Source organism: Chlorocebus sabaeus, chromosome 15 (genome assembly GCF_047675955.1).
Source record: "Chlorocebus sabaeus isolate Y175 chromosome 15, mChlSab1.0.hap1, whole genome shotgun sequence".
Taxonomy (NCBI): domain Eukaryota; kingdom Metazoa; phylum Chordata; class Mammalia; order Primates; family Cercopithecidae; genus Chlorocebus; species Chlorocebus sabaeus.
Genome location: NC_132918.1, coordinates 61,338,270 through 61,361,116, shown reverse-complemented (window position 1 = coordinate 61,361,116; position 22,847 = coordinate 61,338,270). Strand labels below are relative to the sequence as shown.

The 22,847-nt window shown below is 41.9% G+C and overlaps 1 protein-coding gene and 1 pseudogene across 5 annotated transcripts in view; one reads left to right on the top strand and one right to left on the bottom strand.

The window, feature by feature from the left end:
* Positions 1-1,277: 1,277 nt before the first annotated feature.
* LOC103241715 (inosine-5'-monophosphate dehydrogenase 1 pseudogene) lies at positions 1,278-4,883 on the bottom strand (annotated as a pseudogene).
* Positions 4,884-22,136: 17,253 nt separating this feature from the next.
* The window catches only part of ANKRD28 (ankyrin repeat domain 28), a 188,130-nt gene continuing 187,419 nt past the window's right edge, over positions 22,137-22,847 (top strand). The window contains exon 1 of one of the 5 annotated variants that reach the window (XM_038002901.2): positions 22,137-22,616. Coding sequence is in view for 2 of the 5 variants with exons in the window: in XM_008009212.3 (XP_008007403.1) it covers positions 22,590-22,616 (27 nt within the window). In the remaining 3 variants the exon portion in view is untranslated. The remainder of the gene's footprint in view (positions 22,617-22,847) is intronic. The other 4 variants (XM_008009212.3, XM_008009218.3, XM_008009215.3 and 1 more) reach the window with 4 other exon arrangements.

The window sequence follows — 22,847 nt, the reverse complement described above, 5'->3', positions numbered from 1 at the left end:
AGGCCTTTTCTATGTCCTTTCAAAGACCTCAATTATGGCCCTGTTATTCCATGGTATTGTAAGCATCTGGGCATGCATGTTGACAGTTGTGTGCTGTAGGGCTGTAGACTCCTGTTAGCTTGCAGCACTATTTCCCTAATACCAGCAGCTCTAAAAGTAGTCACTCAAAAAATAAGTCTTAAGGCTGGGCATGGTGTCTCACGCCTATAATTCTAGCATTTTGGAGGCCAAAACAGGAGGATGGTCTGAGCCTAGGAGTTTGAGACCAGCCTGGGTAACATAGTGAGACCTTGTCTCTACAAAAACATAATAAAATTAGCTGGACATGGTGGCACACATCCATAGTTTTAGCTACTTGGAAGGCTGAGGTGCGAGGACTGCTTGAGCCCAGAAGCTGGAAGGTCAAGGCTGCAGTGAGCTGTGACTGTACCACTGCACTCCAACCTGGGTGACAGAATGAGACCCTGTCTCAAATAAATAAATAAATAAATAAATAAGAATAATATGTTAATTGAGTGAATGATGATGATACATGTTTGGAAGAGGAGAAAAAGACTATTCATGTTAATTAAAACTTTCACTAAGAGACAAAAGTGATACTGGAAATTTTTTTTAAAAACCCAAAACAAAGCAAAATAACAAAAACACCTGGTTGTCTGAGAACTCATTATAACTTCAAAATCACTGACATGATGTCAATCACAGACAGTTCTAAATACTCATCATGGTTTTACAGATATAACTTCCATTTTGTATAGACGGGGTTTACTTGGAGTAATAGACCTAAGGTGTGGTATTACGAAGAAAATGAATTCAGTGCCCTTAAAATGCTGGGTCTCAGAGGCTTCCTTTTCACTTTAACTTTTCGTTTTGAAAAATTTCACATACAGTCGGCTCTCTGTATCCATGGGTTCTGCCCTTGTGTAGATTCCACCAACCATGAACGGAAAATATTTGATCCTAATACAAAGAAATAACAAATGTTTGAGGTGATGGATATGCTAATTATCCTGATTTGATCATTATACATTCTATACATGTATCAAAATATCACACCATATCCCGTAAATATGTGTGATTCTTATGTGTCAATTAAAATAATCAAAACAAAAAGGAAACGGAAACTTTTAAAAATATTCAAAAAACAATAAAAATAATACAACAACAAAAATAATACAAATTAAAAAACAATGCAGTATAACAACTACTTATATAGCATTGACATTGTTTTAGGTATTATAAGTAATCTAGAGATAATCAAGTATACCAGAGGATGTGCATAGGTTAAATAATACTATTTTATACAAGGGACTTGAGCGTCCACAAATTATGGTATTAGCAGGAGGTCCTAGAACCACTCCCCCATGGATACTAGGAGACGACTCTATATACAAAAGTAAAGAAGACAATAGAATGAACTTTTATGAACCAGTCATCCAGATTAATTAATTACCAACTCATGGCCAATCCTGTTTTATCCATAACTGCCCCGCACAGCAGCTGCTTGGGGGAATCTTTGGAGGCCAGAAAGTAGTCTCGGTTCTTCTTCAGGTCCTGGTGTAATATCATTTCATCCATAAAAACCTCAGTGTGTATCTAATACATAAACCTTCTTTTAAAAAAATAACCATACTATCATTATCATACCTAAATAATAATTCCTTAGTAGCACTGTATATCCAACCAGTGTTTAAATTTCCCCACCATCTCATAAACTTTTTCAGTTTATTTATTCAAATTGGAATACAAATTGGTTCATAAATTGCAGTTGGTTGGAATGCCCCTTAAGTTCCTTTTTTTAATCACAAGGTTCCCATTCCATCCCTTTTTGTTTTCTTTAAATTTTACTTGTAGAAGAAACTAGGTTATTTGTGCTATAGTTTCCCACAGTCTAGAGTTTTTGTTTTGGTTTTTGTTTTGTTTTTGGTGGAGGCGTTGAGACATGCTTGATTTATTCCGATTATTTAATACACAATGATGCAACTGTGATCCCAAAGTGTGCAAAGTTAAAGCCTTCAACTGCAGCTGAGGAGAAGGCAGAAATGGTACACCTGGGGACGGTGGTGAGTCAGGAATGACAGGCAGGCGGCCATGACCAGGGCAGCCTCCTCCCCAGGGCCAGGGACAGGGGAACTACCTGAGGAGCAGGACCCAAGGGTAGCCCAGGGCCGGGGAAGGGGCAGAGACCTCCCCTTGGCCTAGGTCAAGAGCTCAGAAGTGCCACATGGCTGAGGGAGCAGCGGCCCGGGAAGGGCCAGAGGTAGGGCCAGGAGAGCACCATTTCCTGGGGGGATGGGGGCCGGGAGGTGCTCTACAGAAAAAGCCAGGAGGGGCTGCCTGCCCCTGGGGTGGGGGCCGGGCTGGAGCAGGCTGAAAGACCTGAGGCAGGCACAGGGCCTAAGACCCCGGCTGGCTGGGCTCAGGGGGCTCCCAGGGCAGCCCGGCCCAGGGAAAAGTCCTGACTCTGTAGGGGATACTGAGCAAGGGGCCGCAGACCCCTCAGGACTTCCCCTCCTCTCTCCCTGGAAAGCAGCTGGGGAACCTGTAGGGCAAACCTGTGGACCACTCAGTTATGGAGGGAGGTTGTGCCTGAAGGTGGACACTGGGGTGCGCCCCCTCCATCACCTCGGCCTCCACCGCTGTCCTCAGTACAGTCGCTTCTCGTAAGACTACAGGCCGTGGATGCCACCCTCGATCTGGGCCCACATGGTCCACTTCTCAAACTTGAGCTCTCCTGAGTACATCATGGACCGAAGGGCAGACAGGCTGTGGGCTCCGCTATCCTGGCAGCCATGCTGGATGCCCGCTATGAGGTAGGGCACAAACTGCTGAATGGACCCTTTGTCCTGCATGGAGTCTGAGACACCCTGCATGATCTTCATCTTATCCCCCTCACTGAAGTATCGTTTCTGGCTGCTGCTGCTCTTCCCCATGGCATCCAGTGAGCCCATGCCACAGTACTTCTTGAGCCGCACCCCATCTGAGAAGCAGCACATGCCAGGGGCCTCTGTGGTGGCGGCCAGCAGGGAGCCCATCATCACTATGGAGGCTCCAAGGGCCAGGGCCTTGACCGCAGGCCCCATGGTCTGGATGCCATCATTGGCTCTGATGGGCACACCAAAGTGCTGGGCATACTCGACCACCTTGTACACAGCAGTGCCCTGGGGCCAACCACAGGCCATCACTTCCTGGGTGATGTAGATGGAGCCGCAGCCCATGCCCACATGCAGCCCGTCCACACCAGCATCAGTTCTTGGCCTGGGCTGCTGTCACCACGTTCCCCCCACTCACCTGGAGGTGGGGATACCTGGGTGAGCAGGTCCAGGTGGTGTTTGTCATCATCACAGGTGCCCACAGTTGCCCCGCACAGCAGCTGCTTGGGGGAATCTTTGGAGGCCAGAAAGTAGTCTCAGTTCTACTTCAGGTCAGTGCAGGCGATGATGAACACCAGCTCATCTCAATCATTGACAATACGCAGCTTCCCTTTCTTGCTACATTTCAGTATCTCTTTTGCCTCTTTCAATGTCACGCCTGCTGGAGCCACCAGCAGCTCAATCCTTGGTGTCATCACCTTACTGAGGAGGGTGGTGTGGTCCTTCTCAGCAAGAAAGTCAATGTCTCGGGAAGTGACGATGCCCACCAATTTGCTGCCCATGGTGCCCATCTCAGTGATGATGCCGGAGAAGCCATGCGACATCTTGGCCTCCAGCACATCACCCACAGTGTGCGAGGGGCTCAGCACCATGGCCTGCCTGTTCAAACTTCTTGATCTTCTGCACCTCCTTGGCCTGAAACTCTGGGGTGCACTTGTGGTGAATGAAACCAATACCTCCCATCAGAGACATTGTGATGGCCATGTCAGCCTCTGTCACAATGTCCATGGGGGAGGAGATCAGCTGCGTCTTCAGCGTGACCTTCCGGGTCAGGGCTGAGGTCAGGTCCACTTCATCAGCTATAAAGTCTGTGAATCCTGGGAGAATCAGGAAGTCCTTGTAGGTGAGGCCGTTGGTGCTGGCAAAGAGCTGCTGCACAGTGAGCCCATCCTTGGGCACACAGCTGGTGCTGCCGCTGATCAGGTAGTTCGGATGCTGCTGGGAGACCCGGAGACCCGACATAAACGCCTGTGCGGCTGCCCGCTGCTGCTGTTGCTGCTGCTGCAGGCTGGGCGGGCCGGGGGCGTGGGCAGTCTAGAGTTTTATGATTACATTTCTGTGTTATCATTTACCCAATCCCCTCTCTCTTCTTAAGGTAATAACTTCTTTTAAAGGTTTTTTTTTTGTTGTTGTTGTTTTTGTTTTTGTTTTTGTGAGACAGAGTCTCTCACTGTCGCCCAGTCTGGAGTGCAATGGCACAACCTCGGCTCACTGCAACTTCCGCCTCCCGGGTTCAAGCGATTCTCCTACCTCAGCCTCCCAAGTAGCTAGGATTACAGGCATCTGCCACCACACCTGGCTAATTTTTGTATTTTTAGTGGAGATGGGGTTTCACCATGTTGGCCAGGCTGTTCTCAAACTCCTGACCTCAGGTGATCCACCCGCCTCAGCCTCCCAAAGTGCTGGGATTACAGGTGTGAGCCACCACGCCCGGCCTAAAGTTTTTATATTTTATCTTTTCTTTAAAAAATAAGTTAAATGGCTGGGCACAGTAGCTCACGTCTGTAATCACAGCACTTTGGGAGGCCAAGGTGGGTGGATCACGAGATCAGGAAATCAAGACCATCCTGGTCGACATGGTAAAACCCTGTTTCTACTAAAAATACAAAAAATTAGCTAGGAGTGGTGGTGTGTGCCTGTAGTCCCAGCTACTTGGGAGGCTGAGACAGGGGAATCGCTTGAACCCACAAGGTGGAGATTGCAGTGAGCGGAGATCGCACCATTGCACTCCAGCCTGGTGACAAGAGCGAGATTCAGTCTCAAAAAAAAAAAAAAAAAGAAAGAAAGTTAAACAATGGCATATCATACCACACATAATTTTCTGTGCCATGCTTTTTTCATTCAACTTTATACCTTGGTGATTACTCTATGGCAGTTTACAGAGGTGCTCCTCATTCCTTTTTTATAGCTGCATATTACTTCATCATGTAGACGTTACATAACATATTCAACGAGTCCCCTGCTGATAGACATTTGAATTGTTTAAAGTTTGTTGCTATTTTAGGTAGTATTGCAATGAATAGCCAGTATGTCTCTTTGTATTTTTGCCAGAGTATCTTTGGGATAGAATCCTAGAAGGAAGACTGCTGGGACAAAAGATAATTGCATCATAATTTTGCTACAAATTGCAGAAGTGCTTCTTTTAAATGCAATGTATTTCTGGAAATTTTGTCATAAAAGAAATCCTGAAACAGATCCTATTTCAGTTATCTACTGCTATATAACAAATCATCCCCAGAAGTATGGCTTAAAACAACAACTACCATTTATTATTTGTCATGATTGTGCAACTAGGGTGGGACTCATCAAGAATGGCTTGTCTGTGCTTCATGGGGTGGCTGCTTCATGACTCCGGAGGAAGCTGGGATAGTTTGGCTAGACCTAGAGAATACAAGATGGCTTTATTCACCTGTTTTGTACCTCATTTGCAGTGGCTGGAATAGTTGGGTGCTAGGTACACTTCTCTCTCTCCATGTGGTCTTACATCATCCAGAAGGCCAAGCTTCTTAAACATGGTGTCCAAATCTCAAGACAGCAAAACTGGAAGTTGAAAGGCCTCTTAAGGCCCAAGGCCCAAAGTTAGGTAACATCCCTTCTACTGAATTCTATTAGCCAAAGCTATTCACATGGCCATCTATATTCAAGGGGAGAGGAAACAGACTCCATCTCTTGTTGGGAAGAGCAATGTACACATACAAAAATGAAATAAATTGTTAATGGTCATCTTTGCAGATAATCTACCACAGATCCCAACTACATATATGCATTATATAGACCATAAATATATGTCCTATTCTTATCTACTTGAGTATCAGCAGAAACTGTGGAAAGAGTCCATAAAGGTGATATGAAGTGAAACACTTCTGCATAAGGTGGTGTTAAAAAAGGGACCAAAAGTGGAGGTTATGTCTACCAAGGAAAAGGGTGAAAGTCTTGCTTTTAGGCAGGGCACTTAACCATCTATCTAGACGACTATCAGCAGCTTTTATATTCCTTTATTCTATTTGTGTTTATTCAAGAATACTGTTTCAGACTCAAAGAGTACAGTGATGAACATAACAGACAAATCCTAGCTCTTGTGGTATTTACATTCCAAATGGGGAAATACAGACCATTGTAAGGGATAGAAAGATATATAAGAATATCCTGCCCTTGAGGAAATTATAATGTTGAAAGTGGGGGTAAAAGGCAATCATTGCCTAGAGATAACAAGACAAATACAAACTTTGTTTAAATAGAGGTAAACAAACACATATTAGAGCATCTGTTCTGCATAAGTAGCTACACTACCAGGAGGAATGTCTGTAAAGGTCCAGAAAGTAACCAGGAAGAAGAGTTAGGAGAAGTAGGGATCACTGTGGCCTGGGGGAGTCAGGGAAGACTTCTGATGAGAGAGAGAGGCATAGGGGAACCAGAGCCTTTCGTTGTATATCTGATGACATACTGGCAAGTCCCAGGGGCTGGTGTGATTAGAGCTTCTCACCAGGATAGCTTCCTTCTAAGATGGCCTCCCACTACTTGCTGAGAGAGGAAGACAAAGTGGGTTTTTAAAACTGGCTGATTTACCTGGTAAATAATGTACTTCTAGTTTATAAAATATTGTATTTTTCAAAGGCAAAATGTTCAAGGGTTAGTCCTTGCTGCTCATTTCGACATGCTCTCCCTTGATGAGCTCACTCAGTCTTGTGGCTTTACATAGCATCTAAATGCCAGTGACTCACAGAAGAGTAATATCTTCAGTTCTGACATCTTGCCATACTCATATCAACCATTTTATCTACACTTACATTTGGAGATCTAACAGGCACTGTAAGCTTCACATGGATAAAACCAACTGCTTGATTGTCCGTAGAAAAACTCTGCTCCTCTCCCAGTTTCCTTGTTAGTGGCACTACTACCACCAAATTACTCAGACCAAAGCAATGGAGTCTTTCTTGTTTTTTCTCTCACTCCGTATCCAATCAATCACCTGTTGAACAACAGTTGAAGAACAACAGCTGAACAATCCTGTTGTTCTATCTTTTGAATATATCTCTCAAACTGTCAAACTCCTAGCCTCAAGCTATCCTTCCACCTGGGCCTCCCAAAGCACCACCACACCTAGCATACTAGAATATATCTCAAACTCAATTACTGCTCAATACTTCTTCCCCTGCACCAGCCCACCATCAACACTCATCTCCTAACTGATCTCTTGCTTCCTCTCATGCTATTCTCACCCTATTCCCTGCAAAACTGTCTGGGGAAACTTTTAAAGATAAATATATGGTCATTTAAAATCCCTGACTAAAACTCTGTAGGAAAAAAAAGGAAATAAAATTAGAGGAAGAAAACATGGCCAGAAAAGAAAAGGAAAAAAAAAAAAAAAACTATAATGACTTATCATAGTAATTAAATTAAAATTCAAACTTCTACCCTTACAATTTTCCAGCCACACTGACCTTTCTTATGTTTCTTAAACATGCTGAACTTGTTGCTTCCTTGGGAATTTTACATTGCTCTTCCCCAGAATGCTTCTTCTCCAGATCTTTGGCTGAAAACTCCTTATTTTCTAGTTCTCAGCATTCAGGGCACCTTACAGATACCTTTCCTGACTATCCTATCTATAGAAGCCCACAACCAAAACTCACTAACCAAGGCACAGTGGGTACATTGATAAATATAACAGACAAGGTCCTAACGCTCGTGGTACTTATTTTCTAAATGGGGGAAATGCAAAACATGGTAAGAGACATCTTGCTACTCTGTTTCATATTCTTCAAACGTTGATCATGTTCTGAAAAAATATCTTATTTATTCATTTTCTTGTTCATGTCTATCTTCACCATTCAGTATATATTAACAAAAGGAGTTAGGACAGATACCTTAGCTATCCTGCTCTCCACAATGCCACTAGGCCTTACAGTAAGTACCTAGCATATAGTTGGATCTCAAAGTATCACTGAATATGCTTGTACGTGTTCAAAAATATGGGAGTAACATCACAGCTATAAAGGAAAAATTCATTATAGTGGAAAAACTGTTAATGAACCCCTTTACCCAAATAATATCCTTCCCAACCTTGACATCTAATCCAACCCCAAAATTTTCTGATGTCAAGGGTTAGTGGACCCATTCCTTATATTGGCTACCAGGGAAATGTATGTCAACCTAATTACATCAGAGCAACACACATTTCCTGGAGGGCAACACACTTCTTTGCTTCCTGTAAAAATGTATTCAAAGTTGTGTTAAACAACATTGTTATAGTTACGGATTCTTGTGGTATTTTCTTTGTTCCTTTGACATAAGCAATTGTGACCTAGCTAGAAACAAGTAGAGATAATGGAAGGACAAACAAAAATTTAGGAAAGTGGACAAAAACAAACACAGATTAGGCCATCTGCTCTGCATTATATGATCTAACACAAACAACAATGAACCTGACTTTATATTCTGATGCTGGACAAATTACGTAGTCCTTCATGGTTCACGTTCTTCCGTCTGTAAAATCTGGACAGTTGTGCTTATTCATTCTCCCCAATTTCCGTGTGAAATAGCTCTTATTTTATTTCACAGAATTATGAAATGTTATGCTCTGCGGAAGCTTGAGAATCATCTCATCTGTATCCAAATGTGGAGACTGAGGCCTGATGAGGTTAATTGATTTACCCAGGCTCATAGCTAATTATTGACAAACCTGGAACTTATAATAGAAATCGGATTTTCTGACCCTTAGGCAAGTGGTCTTTCTGCCTCACTATACTGCAATGTTTGCCTTAGTGTTTCGCTTTTGATGGAGGAGTGTATTATCTTCCAATTAGTATGTAATCCTTGAGGATGTGATAAGTTGTTCTTCCCACAGTAATTAGTTGGCCACATGTAAATAAATATTTATTAAATAAAGGAATAGTTTGCCATCAGTCCATGGCACCTGCCACCCCCTCTATGTTGCAATCATCTGCTGACCTTTCAGTCATTTCCTCTCATTCATTCAAAATTTTAGCATACAGGTCCCTGTCTTTCCATTGTGACTTGTTATTCTTGGTGACTTCAACAAGCACTAAACGATACATCTGACACTCTGGTCACTCAGTTTCTTGACTCCTCACCTCTCATGATCTTTTTCTCCACTCCACCTTAGCTACCCACTTCCATGCTCACGTACTATTACTCTAAAACCTTGATTTTAGGCATTCCATTATTTGACTACCTCCTTCTGTCTTCCTAGTTCACTTATTCTAACACACCCACTCTAACTCTTCTTTAATCCCATCAGGAACTCTGATCCTTTGGCCTCATCAATTTTTCACGGGCCTTCCTTTCCTCACTCTCCTCTTTATCCAGCCTAGATTCCATGGTCCATTACTGTAATCATCCTAGTTAAGGGTTTGTCAGTGTATACCCCTAAGGCCCTTACCACATTCTTTCTCCATCATACTGTCCTAAAAAAAAAAAATTCCAATCTTGGTTAAAGCCAACTCTCTGCTTGATCTTTCACTGCACTAAAGCATGATATGAACCCGGATAAAACAGTCGCAATTGTGCTGACTGGTTAAATTTATGATCACAAACTATAGGAGTGTCTTCGGCAATGCCCAATAATTCTACATTTCCTTGGCCAACCCTCTCCTTTTCTAGACAGCTTTCTCTCTCTTTAAACCATATACTCTTGATGCCCACTCCTCAATTTTACCTGATACCTTCATCTATTGATTTGCTAGGGAAAAAAAAAAAAGTAAACAGAAAAGAGGTACTAGAATCTTTTCCAATAATCTATCTTCCCCACCCCTCAACCTCCACCATTTAAAATGGTGCTAAATTTAGTATTTAGCTCTTACTAAAGGCTGAACTCTGTTGAGAGACAATTCTCTAAGGGTCTCTCACATTTCCTTGTTCCAGACTATGTAATCAAGGATTGAATGTTTCATAGCCCTGGAAGATAGAGATAGTGTCTGCCTCTGGAACAAACAGCAAGAATGTTTACTGTTCAATATAATAAAAACAATGTGTCTGGAGCAAAGGGTACACACCTTTATTGCCCAATATAAAAGATTCAGGTTCCCTAAGTTCAGACTTCCTCACTTGTAGTGCAACTCACTGCATATGCAGGTGTCACCTGGCCCTCTTCACATTGATCTGAGGAATTGGGGTGCAGGGAACTGGTGGTGTGAGAAATCAAAGCCTTTGTCTTTGACCCAGGAGTTTCCTGTTTGCTGAGCATCCATGGAATAGTGGCAGGCTAACTTGTTGGCTTACAAATACAAAAAAATCTCAGACTCTTCAGAGTTCCTGACATGCTTTACTTTTGAACTACATCTCATTCCCTCCTGCCTTCTCAAGGACTTTGTGCCTGCAGGTCATCTACTCTCTCTTGCATCACCAACTTTTCCCCCTTTTAACTTTCAATTACTCCTCAGTCTATATATACAATATCTCCCATCTTAAAAGACAAAAATAACTTCCCTTAGGCATCTCATCTCTCTCCCTACCACTCCAAATCTCTGCTGTCCTTAATTTAAACAAAACCTCTTGGAAGAGTTGTCTGTATTCATTTTTTCCACTTCTTCACTTCTTACAATGAGTTCTGTTCCAAGTCATTCCAATTAGACTTTTATTTATGCTATTTTCTCAAAATACTTCCTAAGGTTGTCAACAAACTCCACATGGCCTAATCCAAAGGTCAATTCTCCTTTTCTTTTATAGGAATTAGCAACACTCAACCAGTTGACCACTCTCTCATTATTGAAATACATTCTCTCTTGGTTTCTGGTTTCTCTTATCCCAGTCTCCTTTGCTGGCTCTTCCTACTTTATTGAGAAGATCACGTGGAGTTTTTGGTGCTTTACAAAATCTTTCATTCTTGAGTTTGGTAATTAGTAATGTTTTCTTGGTCAGTCTAGTTAAGGGTTTGTCAATTTTGTTGATCTTTTGAAATAAAAATCTTTTAGGGATTAAAATTTTTTATCTATTTTTTTCTGCTCTAATATTTATTATTTTATTCCTTCTGCTTGTCTTGGGCTTAGCTTGCTCTTTGTTTTCTAGTTTCTTAAGATGGAAGCTTATGTTTTTTATTTGTCTTTTCTTCTTTTCTGATATAGGTATCGAAGTTATATTTATTTCTAAGTACTACTTTAGATATATCCCATAGATTTTGATGTTGTGTGTTTGTTTTCATTCAGTAAAACTTAATTTCCCTTGTGATTTCTTTGACTCATGGGTTATTTAGAAGTGTGTTTAATTTCCAAATATTTGATGTTTTCTCAGGTTTCTTTCTCTTACAGATCTCTAAATTCCATCGTGGTCAGAGCACATGCTTTGTACAATTACAACCTTTTTACAAATTTTATTAAGACTTGTTTTGGGCTGTATTACATAGTCTATCCTGGAGAATGTTACATGTGCACTTGAAAAGAATGGGTACTCTGAAGTCACTCAGTGGAGTGTTTTATAAATATCAGTTAATTGATAGTGTTGTTAAAGTCTTCATTTTATCAATTATTGAAAGTGGGGCACTGAAATATTTTTAAAATAATTCTTATTGTGTATATTTAAAGTATATATTATGATTTTGCAAAATACATATAGATAGTAAAATAGTTCCTATAGTGAGGCAAATTAACATATCCATCATCTCACATAGTGTGTGGCACTCACATTTTGTGTGGCAAGAGCAGCTATGGTCTACTCATTTAGCAAACATCTCCAATGCAATACACAACTATCAGCTATAGTCCTCATTTTGTACATTAGATCTCTAGACTTATTCATCCTACAGCATTATATCATTTGAACTGTATCTTCCATTTTCTCTCTTCCCACCTTTCTCCTAATAACCACTGTTTAGTCTGTATCTCTGTATACTTGAAATTTTTAAAAGATTCTGTATATTAATGAGATCATACAATATTTTTCTTTCTGTGTCTGGTTTATTTCTCTTAGCCTAATATCTTCCAGGTTCATCCATACTGTGGCAAACAGCAGGATCCCCCCTTTTTTTTTTTTTTTTTAAAGACAGTCTCGCTGGAGTGTCTTTGGCACGGCTGGAGTGCAGTGGCACGATCTTGACTCACTGTAACCTCTGCCTGTCAGGTTCAAGAAATTCTCCTGCCTCAGCCTCCTAAGTAGCTGGGTCTACAGGTGCCCAGCACCATGCCCGGCTAATTTCTTTTTATATTTTTAGTAGAGACGGGGGTTTCACTGTGTTGGCCAGGCTGGTCTTGAAGTCCTGATCTTGTGATCTGCCCACCTTGACCTCCCAAAGTGCTGAGATTACAGGCGAGAGCCACTGTGCCTGGCCAGGATCCCTCCTTTTATAAGGCTGAATAATATTCCACTGTGTGTGGGTATATATAACATATTTTCTTTATTCATTCATCCACTGACAGACACTTAGGTTGTTGCCAAATCTTGGCTGTTGTGAATAATGCCACAATGAACATGGGAGTGCAGATATCTTTGCAGGGATTTGAGTATATAACCAGAAAGGGGATTTCCGGGTCATATGGTACTTCTATTTTTGTTTATGAACTTCTATACTGTTTTCCATAATGGCTGCAACAATCTACATTCCCACCGAAAGTGTACAAGGGTTCCCTTTTCTCCAGACACTTGCCAATACTTTCCTGTCTTTTTGATAACAGCTATCCTAATTGATGTGAGGTGGTAACTCGTAGTAGCTTTGATTTCCCTGATAATTAGTGGTGTTCAACATCTTTTCATATACCTGTTAGCCATGTTTATGTCATCTTTGGAGAAACAGGTCCTTTGCCCTTTTATATCAGCTTATATGTTTTCTTGCTATTGAGTTGTGTAAGTTCTGAAGTTTAGATATTAGCCCCTCAGCAGAGATATGGTTTGTAAATATTTTTTCTCCATCTGTAGGTTGCCTTTTCATTTTCTTATTTGTTTCCTTTGCTGTACAGAAGCATTTTAGTTTGATATAGCTCCATTTATTTATTTTTGCTTTTGTAGCCCAAGCTTTTGGTGTGATGTCCAAAAAATTATTGCCAAGGCTGTATCAAGAAGCTTTTTCCTTATGTTTTCTTCTAGGACTTTTATGGTTTCAAGTCTTATGTTCAGATCATTTATCCATTTTAAGCTGATTTCTGTGCATGGTAAAAGGGTCCAATTTCATTTTTTTGCATGTGAAAATCCAGTTTCCCCAGCACCATTTACTGAAGAGATCATCCCTTCCCCATTATGTCCTCTTGGTGGCCTTGTTGAGAATTAGTTAATCACGTATGTTTGGATTTATTTCTGGAGTATTCTCTTCCACTCGTCTATGTGTCTGTCTTTATGCCAGTACCATACTATTTTCATTACTATAGCTTTGTAATGTAATTTTAAATCAGGAAGTGTGATGCCTCCAGTTTTGTTTTTCTCTTTTTCTTTACAAATTTTAGGATTGTTTTCTATTTCTATGAAGAATGCCATCAGGATTTTGATAGAGATTGCATTAAATATGCATATTGCTTTGAATAGTATGAACATTTTAACAATAATCATTCTTCTGATTCACATGCACAATATATCTTTCCATTTATTTGTGTCTTCTTCAATTTCTTTCATGATGTTTTATAGTTTTCAGCATATAAGTCTTTCACCTCTTTGGTTAAATTTATTCCTAAGTATTTTTTAATGATATTATAAATGGTTTTTTAAATGAAATCTCTACTATCGGTGAATTTGTTTCATCCGTTTATTTTGGAGGTCAGTTCTTATATAACATTTATTATTCTAAATGTATTGACTTCTTATCAAAATGTCTCCAGTAATATTTCTTGAGTTTAGTTTACTATTTTGATATTAATGTAGCCACTCCAGACCTCTTAGGGTTACTATTTGCATAATGTATCTTTTCCATCTTTCACTTTCAACCTACTTATGTCCTTGAATCTCAGGTGTATATCTTGTTGTATTCAGTCTGATAATATCTGCCTTTTAGTGGAGATGTCTAGTTCATTAATAACCAATGTTATTGATACAGTGAGAATTTCTTTCACCATTCTGATGGTTATTTTCATTGTGTGTCATGTCTTTTTTTATTCCAATGTGGCAATATAATTATTAAAATTTAAGTTTATATAAAATGTCAACATATTTGGAAACTAATGATTTCTCACTAATAGTGCAAAATACAGATAAATGAAGAAATGACTCATACTTCTGTCAAACATAATTTCATTTAATATTACGGTATACTGTCTTCTGGTCTTTAGTTTTTTCCTATTCATAGATGTTTGCTTGTTTTTGTTTATTTTTTAGAGTTTATATTATACTATGTATACAATTGTTGCATATTATTCTTACGTAGTCTATTATTTATATCTTTCATCGACTTCAACCAGAGAAAAGATGTCAGCAGCAGAGAGATACTTGTAGTACTTAAGCAGAGATCCTCTTGAAAAAGCTTTTGAATAAATGAAATGGTTCTGAATGGCCCTATTTTTAAAATAATTGTACCTGGATGTCAGAGGGTTGGGCTGAAATAAAAGGTATCTGAGAAGCATTTGCTACATCAGGAATCTTGGTGTTAACACAGTTGATGTTAGCTTCTATTTGTGAAACAAAACAAAGAAAAGGTCACGTTTGGTAAAATTCACCTCTAAGATGGCTGGACTTAGTGTCTTGAGGGAGTGGTGTGAACTACTGATTACATATGTGTGTGTGCATATATTCTCACATAATATCAAGCTTATTGATTTTATGGCATTCAACCCTTTCGTCTGTTTCTCTCGGCTCACTGCAACCTCCACTTCCTGGGTTCAAGTGATTCTTCTTCCTCAGCCTTCAGTTGGGATTACAGGCAGGCATGTGCCACCACACCCAACTAATTTTTGTACTTTTAGTAGACAGGGGGTTTTGCCTTGTCAGCCAGGCTGGTCTTGAACTCCTGACCTCAAGCGTTCTGCCAGCCTCGGCCTCCCAAAGTGCTAGGATTACAGGCATGAGCCACCACACCTGGCCTGTTTTTAATCGGGCATTTGCCAATTACTCTACACAGTTTCAGCAAATTTTGCTTAAAGTGGTTAAATGCACACACGTTCATGACTACATGGTGGCTGTTTATCTTTTTGGTGGATAGTTCCTTTTATGACTACATATTACTTGTTAATTCCTATAAATCCTTCTTGCCTTAAATTCTTATGTCTGATATTGTTATTAGATGAATAATTTTTGCTTAATATTTTCTTGGTATACAGTTCTTTTAAAATCCTTTCCTTAAACTTTTGCAATATGTTTTAACCATATATCTTGCAAATAGCTGGTTTTTTAAGAAACCCAGTCTGATTGTGTTTGTTGTCATTTTTTTATTGATAGGTCGAATCCATTTATATTTATTGTGATTAACAAAATCGTTAGACTTCCTTGTACAATCTCATTTGAGTTGCCTATCTATCGTGCTGTTAATTTGCCTCTCTTTATCTCTTTTGCCTACTATTCCATTAACTAAGTTTTTTCTCTATAGGTTTGAAAGTTCCACATTCTATTTCTCTTATTCTGGTGAATACCTTTAAATGTTTAACCTTCCTATATTTGGGATACTTTTCTGATTATAGGTTCTACCTACCCAGGATAGAATTGAGAACTCAAATTTCCTGCCTCTCATGAAGTTGGAATGCAGGCCTGTGACACAGGCTCTACTTACTAGATGTACCCATGGAAATGTAAGGAATGTGAGGATACAAGCTCTTCAGACAGTTACTACTCTCCTGGCTACAAGATCAAGTTCCAGACACAGAATTGACACTGCTACTGGGAGCAGGAGCAAATGAAGAAAAGTTGAGCTCCTCATATTTGGAGTTTGATGGGAACAGCATGCCAGTTAGTTCTGGCGTGGTTTTACGCATTTTTCTAAAAGTTTAGCCCAGGATTGTTTTTCCAGCTCTCTCAATAATTTTGTTACAAAGTTTTAAAATTCCTGCATGGACTCTGTTGTTTACAACAAAGAACCTTAACCAATATAATAACTTGTTAAAGTCTAAAGTGAAGGAATATTTCATTGCCTTTGAATAAAATAACTCTAGAATATTTTAGCTCAGAACTCCCTCCTACCATCATCTACCATATTTTAATAGATATTTTAATTTCACCTGGTTTTAAAATTCCAAAATACTAGCACGTAAAAACATACTACTGATTCATATTAACCAAGATATTTGCTAAATTGTTTATTTTTTTCTTCAGGGTTCAGCTTTTTTCTTGTTGGAGTATATTCCCTAGGACTTCTTTCAATGAGTACGTGTGCATCCTAAATTTTGAAAATGTGTTTATTTTGTCCTTTCTCTTGAAAGATGGTTTAGCTAGGTATAGAATTTTAGTTTCTCAGTTTTGGTCTGTTAACACTTTGAAAATGTTTTCCATCATCTTCTGTCACCAACTGTTGCTGACAAATCTGCTGACAGGATGGTAAGTCATTTCTGTTAGGGTAATTTGACTTTTCTCAGTGGGAACTTTTAACATAATTTTGTTATGTTTGGTATTCTTTAATTTCACTACTATGTACAGGTCTCAATTTCTAAAATTTATTCTGCTTGAGACAGTGTACTCCTTTGATCTGACAACTCACATTTTTCAAGTCTGAAAATTTCTCAGACATCTCTGGAGATGACCTCTCCTTCCTTCTCTCCTCCTGAAACTCTTTTAGATATATGTTGGACCTTCTACTTCCAGCCTCTGGGTCTCTGAACTTACCTTTGCTGCCTTTTTTCTTTCTTTCTTTCTTTCTTTTCTTTTGAGATGCAGTCTTGCTCTGTCATCCTGGCTGGAATGCACTGGGATATTCACAGCTCATTGCTCAGCCTTGAAGTTCTGGGCTCAAGGGATCCTCCCACCTCAGCCTCCCAAGCAGCTAGGATTATGGATATGTGCCACCATGCCCAGATAACTTTTATTCTTAGTAGAGATGAGGTCTTGCTACGCTGCTCAGGATGGTCTTGAACTCCTGGCTTTAAGCAGTCCTCCTTCCTTGGCCTCCCAAAGTGCTGGGATTACAGGTGTGAGCCACTGTGCTTCGCCCTTTTGCTGCTTTGTTAGTCTATTACATGCATTTTCATAAGATAGGATTATCTGCCTAAAAAGCCTTAAATATATATCTATTTCCTACCACATAAGCTGCTCTTCTGGCTTTCAAGGTCCTTATGCATCCAGGCTCTGCCATTGATTAGCTGGGTAACTTTGGGAACACACAATTTCTTTGGACTCCCGTTCCCAACATAAAAAGGTTAATAAAAAATTTAAATGAAGTAAGCATATAAGGTGCTGTGCAAGTGCCCAACAGTAAAAACAGTAGTAGAACAGTAAATAAAATTTGGTGTGGCAGCCTAGCTCACAGCAAATACCCTGGTGGTCACATCTGTATAATATCTTTCCTTCTATCATTTTGGACATGCATTTTGAATGGAGACTGTCATCAGCTCCAAGACCTTGCAGTAGTGATTGGCTGAGGCATGAGCACCTGAGTCTAGTCCAACCAATTAGTCATTTCTTCAGATGTATCAGGAATATTGACTCTTTTCTTTTTATCACTGCAGAGTACTTAAAGTGTGTCAGTGGAGCTACTGGCTGTAATAATAAAGAAAGAGACGTGTGGAAAACAGGAGAGAAAAATTGATTGATTACTGGCAACAATTAAGTTCCTGGCCCCATTGGCTTCAATGATATGGTTTTTATTTTTTTGGTGCTAAGAATTTCCCTAATATGTAAATAGTTCATTGTAAGCAGGAATAGCCTTATAATGAAGATTTTTTAAAAATTAGAATTTGAACATGAACCTTGTTTTGGCTCAACTGCAGTTTTTTTTTGTTTTGTTTTGTTTTTTGAGACAAAGTCTCATATGTCACACAGGCTGGAGTGCAGTGGCACGATCTCAGCTCACTGCAGCCTCCGCCTCCCAGGTTCAAGCAATTCTCGTGCCTCAGCCTCCTGAGTAGCTGGGATTACAGGCATGTGCCACCACACCCAGTTCATTTTTGTATTTTTAGTAGAGATAGGGTTTCACCATGTTGGCCAGGCTGGTCTCAAACTCCTGGCCTCAAGTTATCTGCCCACCTTGGCCTCCCAAAGTGCTGGAATCACAGGCATGAGCTACTACACCTGGTTGTATAGACTTTTTTTCCTATTTTTTTCAGCAGCTATGAAAATGTACAAGGGGTGTTAAAAAAGTTCATGGGAAATGCATATTATGAAAAAATATGCATGGATTTTAATTATTCCTTTTTTTTTTTCCTTTTTGAGACAGAGTCTTGCTCCATTGCCCAGATTGGAGTGCAGTGATGCCATCTTGGCTCACTGCAACTTCTGCCTCCAGGCTCAAGTGATTCTTGTGCCTCAGCCACCCAAATTATTGGTATTACAGGCACGCGCCACCACACCTGGCTAATTTTTGTATTTTTAGTAGAAACAGACTTTGGCCACATTGGCCAGGCTGTTCTCAAACTCCCAGGCTCAAGTGATCCACCTGTCTTGGCCTTCCAAAGTGCTGGGATTACAGCCATGAGTCACTGCGTCTTGCTGGATTTCAATTTTTTTCCACCAACATAAACTTAATATTAACTTGTTATAATGTATCTGAACAGGATACAGTCTGCAGCACTAAGAAGGATAAGCCATCAGTTTGAAAAGAGCCCCTATCAGAACAACATGAATCTGTTAAAATTGAGGCAAGAACAAACATCAAATTAATGGTGAAGCTTGGGTGGCAGAATGGGGAAATCACTGATGCTTTATGAATAGTTTTTGGGGACAATGCCCACCCCCCCCCAAAAAAATAAGCAGTTTACAAATGGATAACTAATTTGAAGAAGGGACAAGACAATATCAAACATAAACCCCACAGTGGCAGACCACATCAATTTGTGAGGAAAATATCTTGTTTGTACCCTAATTGAAGAAGAGCCAACACCACAGACATCTCAATTGGTTCAGCTTACATAATTCTGACTGAAAAATTAAAGTTCACCAAACTTTCAACTAATGGGTACCCAAACCACTGGGCCCCGATCAGTTTCAGGCAAGAGAAAGGCTTTCAACAAATTTTAAATGAGTAGGGTCGAGACCCTAAAACACTCCTACACTCCTTCAAATAATTTTAACAGAGGAAACATGGCCCTACCATTATGATCCTGAAGACAAAGCACAATCAAAGCAATGGCTACCAAGAGGTGGAAGGGTCCAGCCAAAGCAAAAGCAGATCAGTCAAGAACAAAGGTCATGACAACAGTCTTTTGGGATGTTCAACACATTTTGCTTGACTTTATAGCAGGACAATGAACAATAACATCTGCTTATTATGAAAGTGTTTTTGAGAAAGTTAGACAAAGCTTTAGCAGGAAAATGCTCGATAAAGCTTCACTAAAGAGTCCTTCTCCAACATAATACTGCTCCTGCTCATTCCTCTCATCAAATAAGGGCAATTTTGTTGGGATTTTGATGGAAAACCGTTAGGCATCCACCTCATACTCCTAATTTGGCTCCTTCTGACTTATTTTTGTTTCCTAATCTTAACAATTCTTTAAAAGGCATGCATTTTTCTTCTGTTATTAATATTACATTATTAATATAAAAAAGACTGCATTGACATGGTTAAATTCCCAGGACCCTCAGTTCTTTAAGGATGAACTAAATGGTTGGTATCATTGCTTATCATCTTGAACTTGACAAATCTTATGTTGAGAAATAAAGTTTACATTTTAATTTTAACCTTTCTTTTTCCCACAAACTTTTTGAAGTACCCTGTAGTTGCTGTCATAATAATATAGTGTAATGGTCCTTCAGAGTTTTCCACAGCCTTTAATATCATTATCTTATCTGACGGTGTAAGATGAGTACACCAGGAAATGTTAAGCTTAGTTTTTTACGAACGTTGAAACTGAGACACAAGAGAAGTTAAACGGTGTTCATGGTGCAGAAGGGTGAGAACCCAGCGACGGTGTTCACGGTGCAGAAGGGTGAGAACCTAGCGACGTGTGAAGCATCATCTATAAGGAGAGCTCCATACCTACTATAACGCAGATGGTGCATCATAAAACATTTTCATTGATTACTGTTAATTAGAAAATTTCAAAAGAGCCCTTCTAAGTTTCATTAGCTTCAATCACAAAATCTATTAAAATGCATATTCAGTCCATAAATTCATACTCTCAAACACACTTACATTCTCCCAAAAAATCATCTTTGCCATGTTCCTAATCAGGTTCTCATTGTGTTTTTAAATTCTAGAACTTTAACCTAGAGGAGAGATTATTTGGGGGAAAGAGGAGGGATATATTAATTCCTGGCTCAACATCCATAGTGCTTAACAGGCTTACTCATAAATGAGGGTAAATCCTAACACTCCTAGACTAAGATAGAACTCGATTGGATATGGCACATGGGTAATTATTCACAAAGCTAATTTGTAGTCACAAAGTACTCTAGTAATATTATCACAACACCTTTGTTTTGGAGAACTCAAATGCTTTCACGACATTAACTCATTCATCCTCAATGAACTGATAAGGAGGGGTTGGGTGACAAATAGTATCTCTATTTTATCTGCTGGAGTTGAAATAAAGGGGAAAGGAGCTACTGAAGAGAATGCAAAGCAAGAGCAGTTTGATTTCCTTTTTAGCTTCATTATGACGGTTAGATCAGTTATGAGAATTCCTCCATTTTAAGTAGAAAATATCACGACGAGGGACATAATTTTAGGTAAGAAATTGTTTCAATGGAACCATGGCATGGATATGTCAAAGAAAATTGGAAGCGTCGTACTATCAGTTAACCAGGTGTGTTTTTGATCTTGCACTCTATTTTCATTTTTTTTTTTTTTGCGCGGCTAAAGCTAAGTTTTTTGTTGTAAGTGCAGCATTACAATAATCTGACAGTCCTGACGAAGATCTCCATTTCTCTAGGCTGCCATTAGGCTCGAATCGATTTTCTAAATAAAGTCCATCCCAAGAGACACAACTGATGTAGGGGGTAGAAGGGACTTTTAAAAACCGAGCCTGACGTCATACGTTTGTGTTTTAACCATCTGCACCTTGTATAAACCAGAGGCTGGAGCCGCCCGGGCGGACAGACCCAGGCGCACAACAATCTTCTCCCACACGAGCCTGGAATGGCAACAGCGTGCGGCTGCCTAAGAAAGAAAAGCCGTTTCAGAGCTGCGGGGTGGCGTGGGGGTGTGTGTGGCAGGGTGAGGGAGTCATTCCTCTTCTCCTCCATCCAAGGATGCTATTTATTAGAAATCCTGCACATCTTTTTTTTTTTTTATGTTTAAGAAAATTGATTTCTGTCGAGTGGGAGGCAAAATCCTTCAGATGCGAAAGAAGGGGGTGGAGGCAGCAAGCCTGGCTGGGGAGCTTTCAAGGGAAAACCACATAGCTTAGCTTCAGATTGGGACTGCGGGTAGGAAAAGGATTGGGCGTCCACAACCTGTTCGGCTGCGAAGACGACGCCCTTCCGTCCAGAGTGCCAGCATCACCCCCGCCCCTCACCCGGTCTCGGTCTGCAGCCCCCGTGGGGTACAGCAGCGCCCCCCATTCCGTGACCACCTCTCATCCCATTCCTTGGCTCCCCACCCTCTCCAAACCCAGGGGCGCATTCTCACGCTGCCTCCACGTGCAAGTCCAGCTCACCCATCGCCACTCGCCGCAGCCCCCAGGTGCCCACCCCTTCCAGCCCTTCCGGTCCCTCACCCAGCTCCTTAGTCTTGCCCTGGCAGAGGGAGGCGTCCGCGCTCCACCTCCACGTGCGAGTCCGGGGCCGTTCCCCACCTCCCGCCGCCACCTCCGCCCCGGGCTCCGCCCACCACGCCTGAGGCGCGCGCCTGGGAGCCGGGACACCTGGCCGCCCTCCCCCGGCCCGCGCCCCTGCCGACTCCCCCGCCCCGCCCGCGCCGCGGCTCCGCGCCCACCCTTGCGGCTTCCTCCGCCCGCCCCTCCCTCCGCGGGAGGCGGGGGGCACCAGCAAGCGCGGCGGCGTGGCCAATGGGCGCTCGGCTTACTCTGGCCTCTCCCCCGCGCGGCCGCCAATCGCGGCGGGCGGTGGTGGTAATATTGTGGAGTTTGGATGCCGCCGCTGCCGCGGGCTGGAACGGCGCGGCCGCGGGGGCTGCCAGGGTATTTCGGGAAGGGGGCGTGAGGAGGCGGCGGCGGCAGCGGCGGGTAGGGCTGCTCGGGGAGGCAGCAGAGGGAAGGAGAAAGAAAGGAAGGAAGAGGGCGGGGAGTCCTCAGAGGAGGAGGCGGGACCGGCCGAGCTTCTCACCTCTCGGCGGCGGCGGCGGCGGCGGCGGCGGCGGCGGCGGGCGGCCGGGGAGGCGGTGCCGCCCCCTGCCCGCGGTCTTCTCAGCGCAGTCGGCCGCCGACCCGCTGGTCCCGGGCAGCGGCCAAGGCTACTAGGGCGGGAGCGGTGGGCCGGGCGGCGGCGGCGGAGGCGGCGGCGGAGGCTGGAGTGGGCGCGGAGGCGACCGCCATGGCGTTCCTCAAACTCCGCGACCAGGTAGGTGAGGGGCTGCAGGGCGGGATCGCGCCGTCCGGGAAGGAAAGGAAGCAGGGCGGACCAGCGGGGTGGGCCGCCTGGGCGCCCGCTCGGCGGGGTGGTTGCGAGGGAAACGGGGGTCCTGACCCGGGGACCGGCGCGAGGCGGCTGGCCGGGGTCCGCGGGCGACCCGCCTGTCAGAGCCGCCGGGGCCCGGGTGAAGCCCACGTGCCGCCGGGGGTCTAGCCGCTG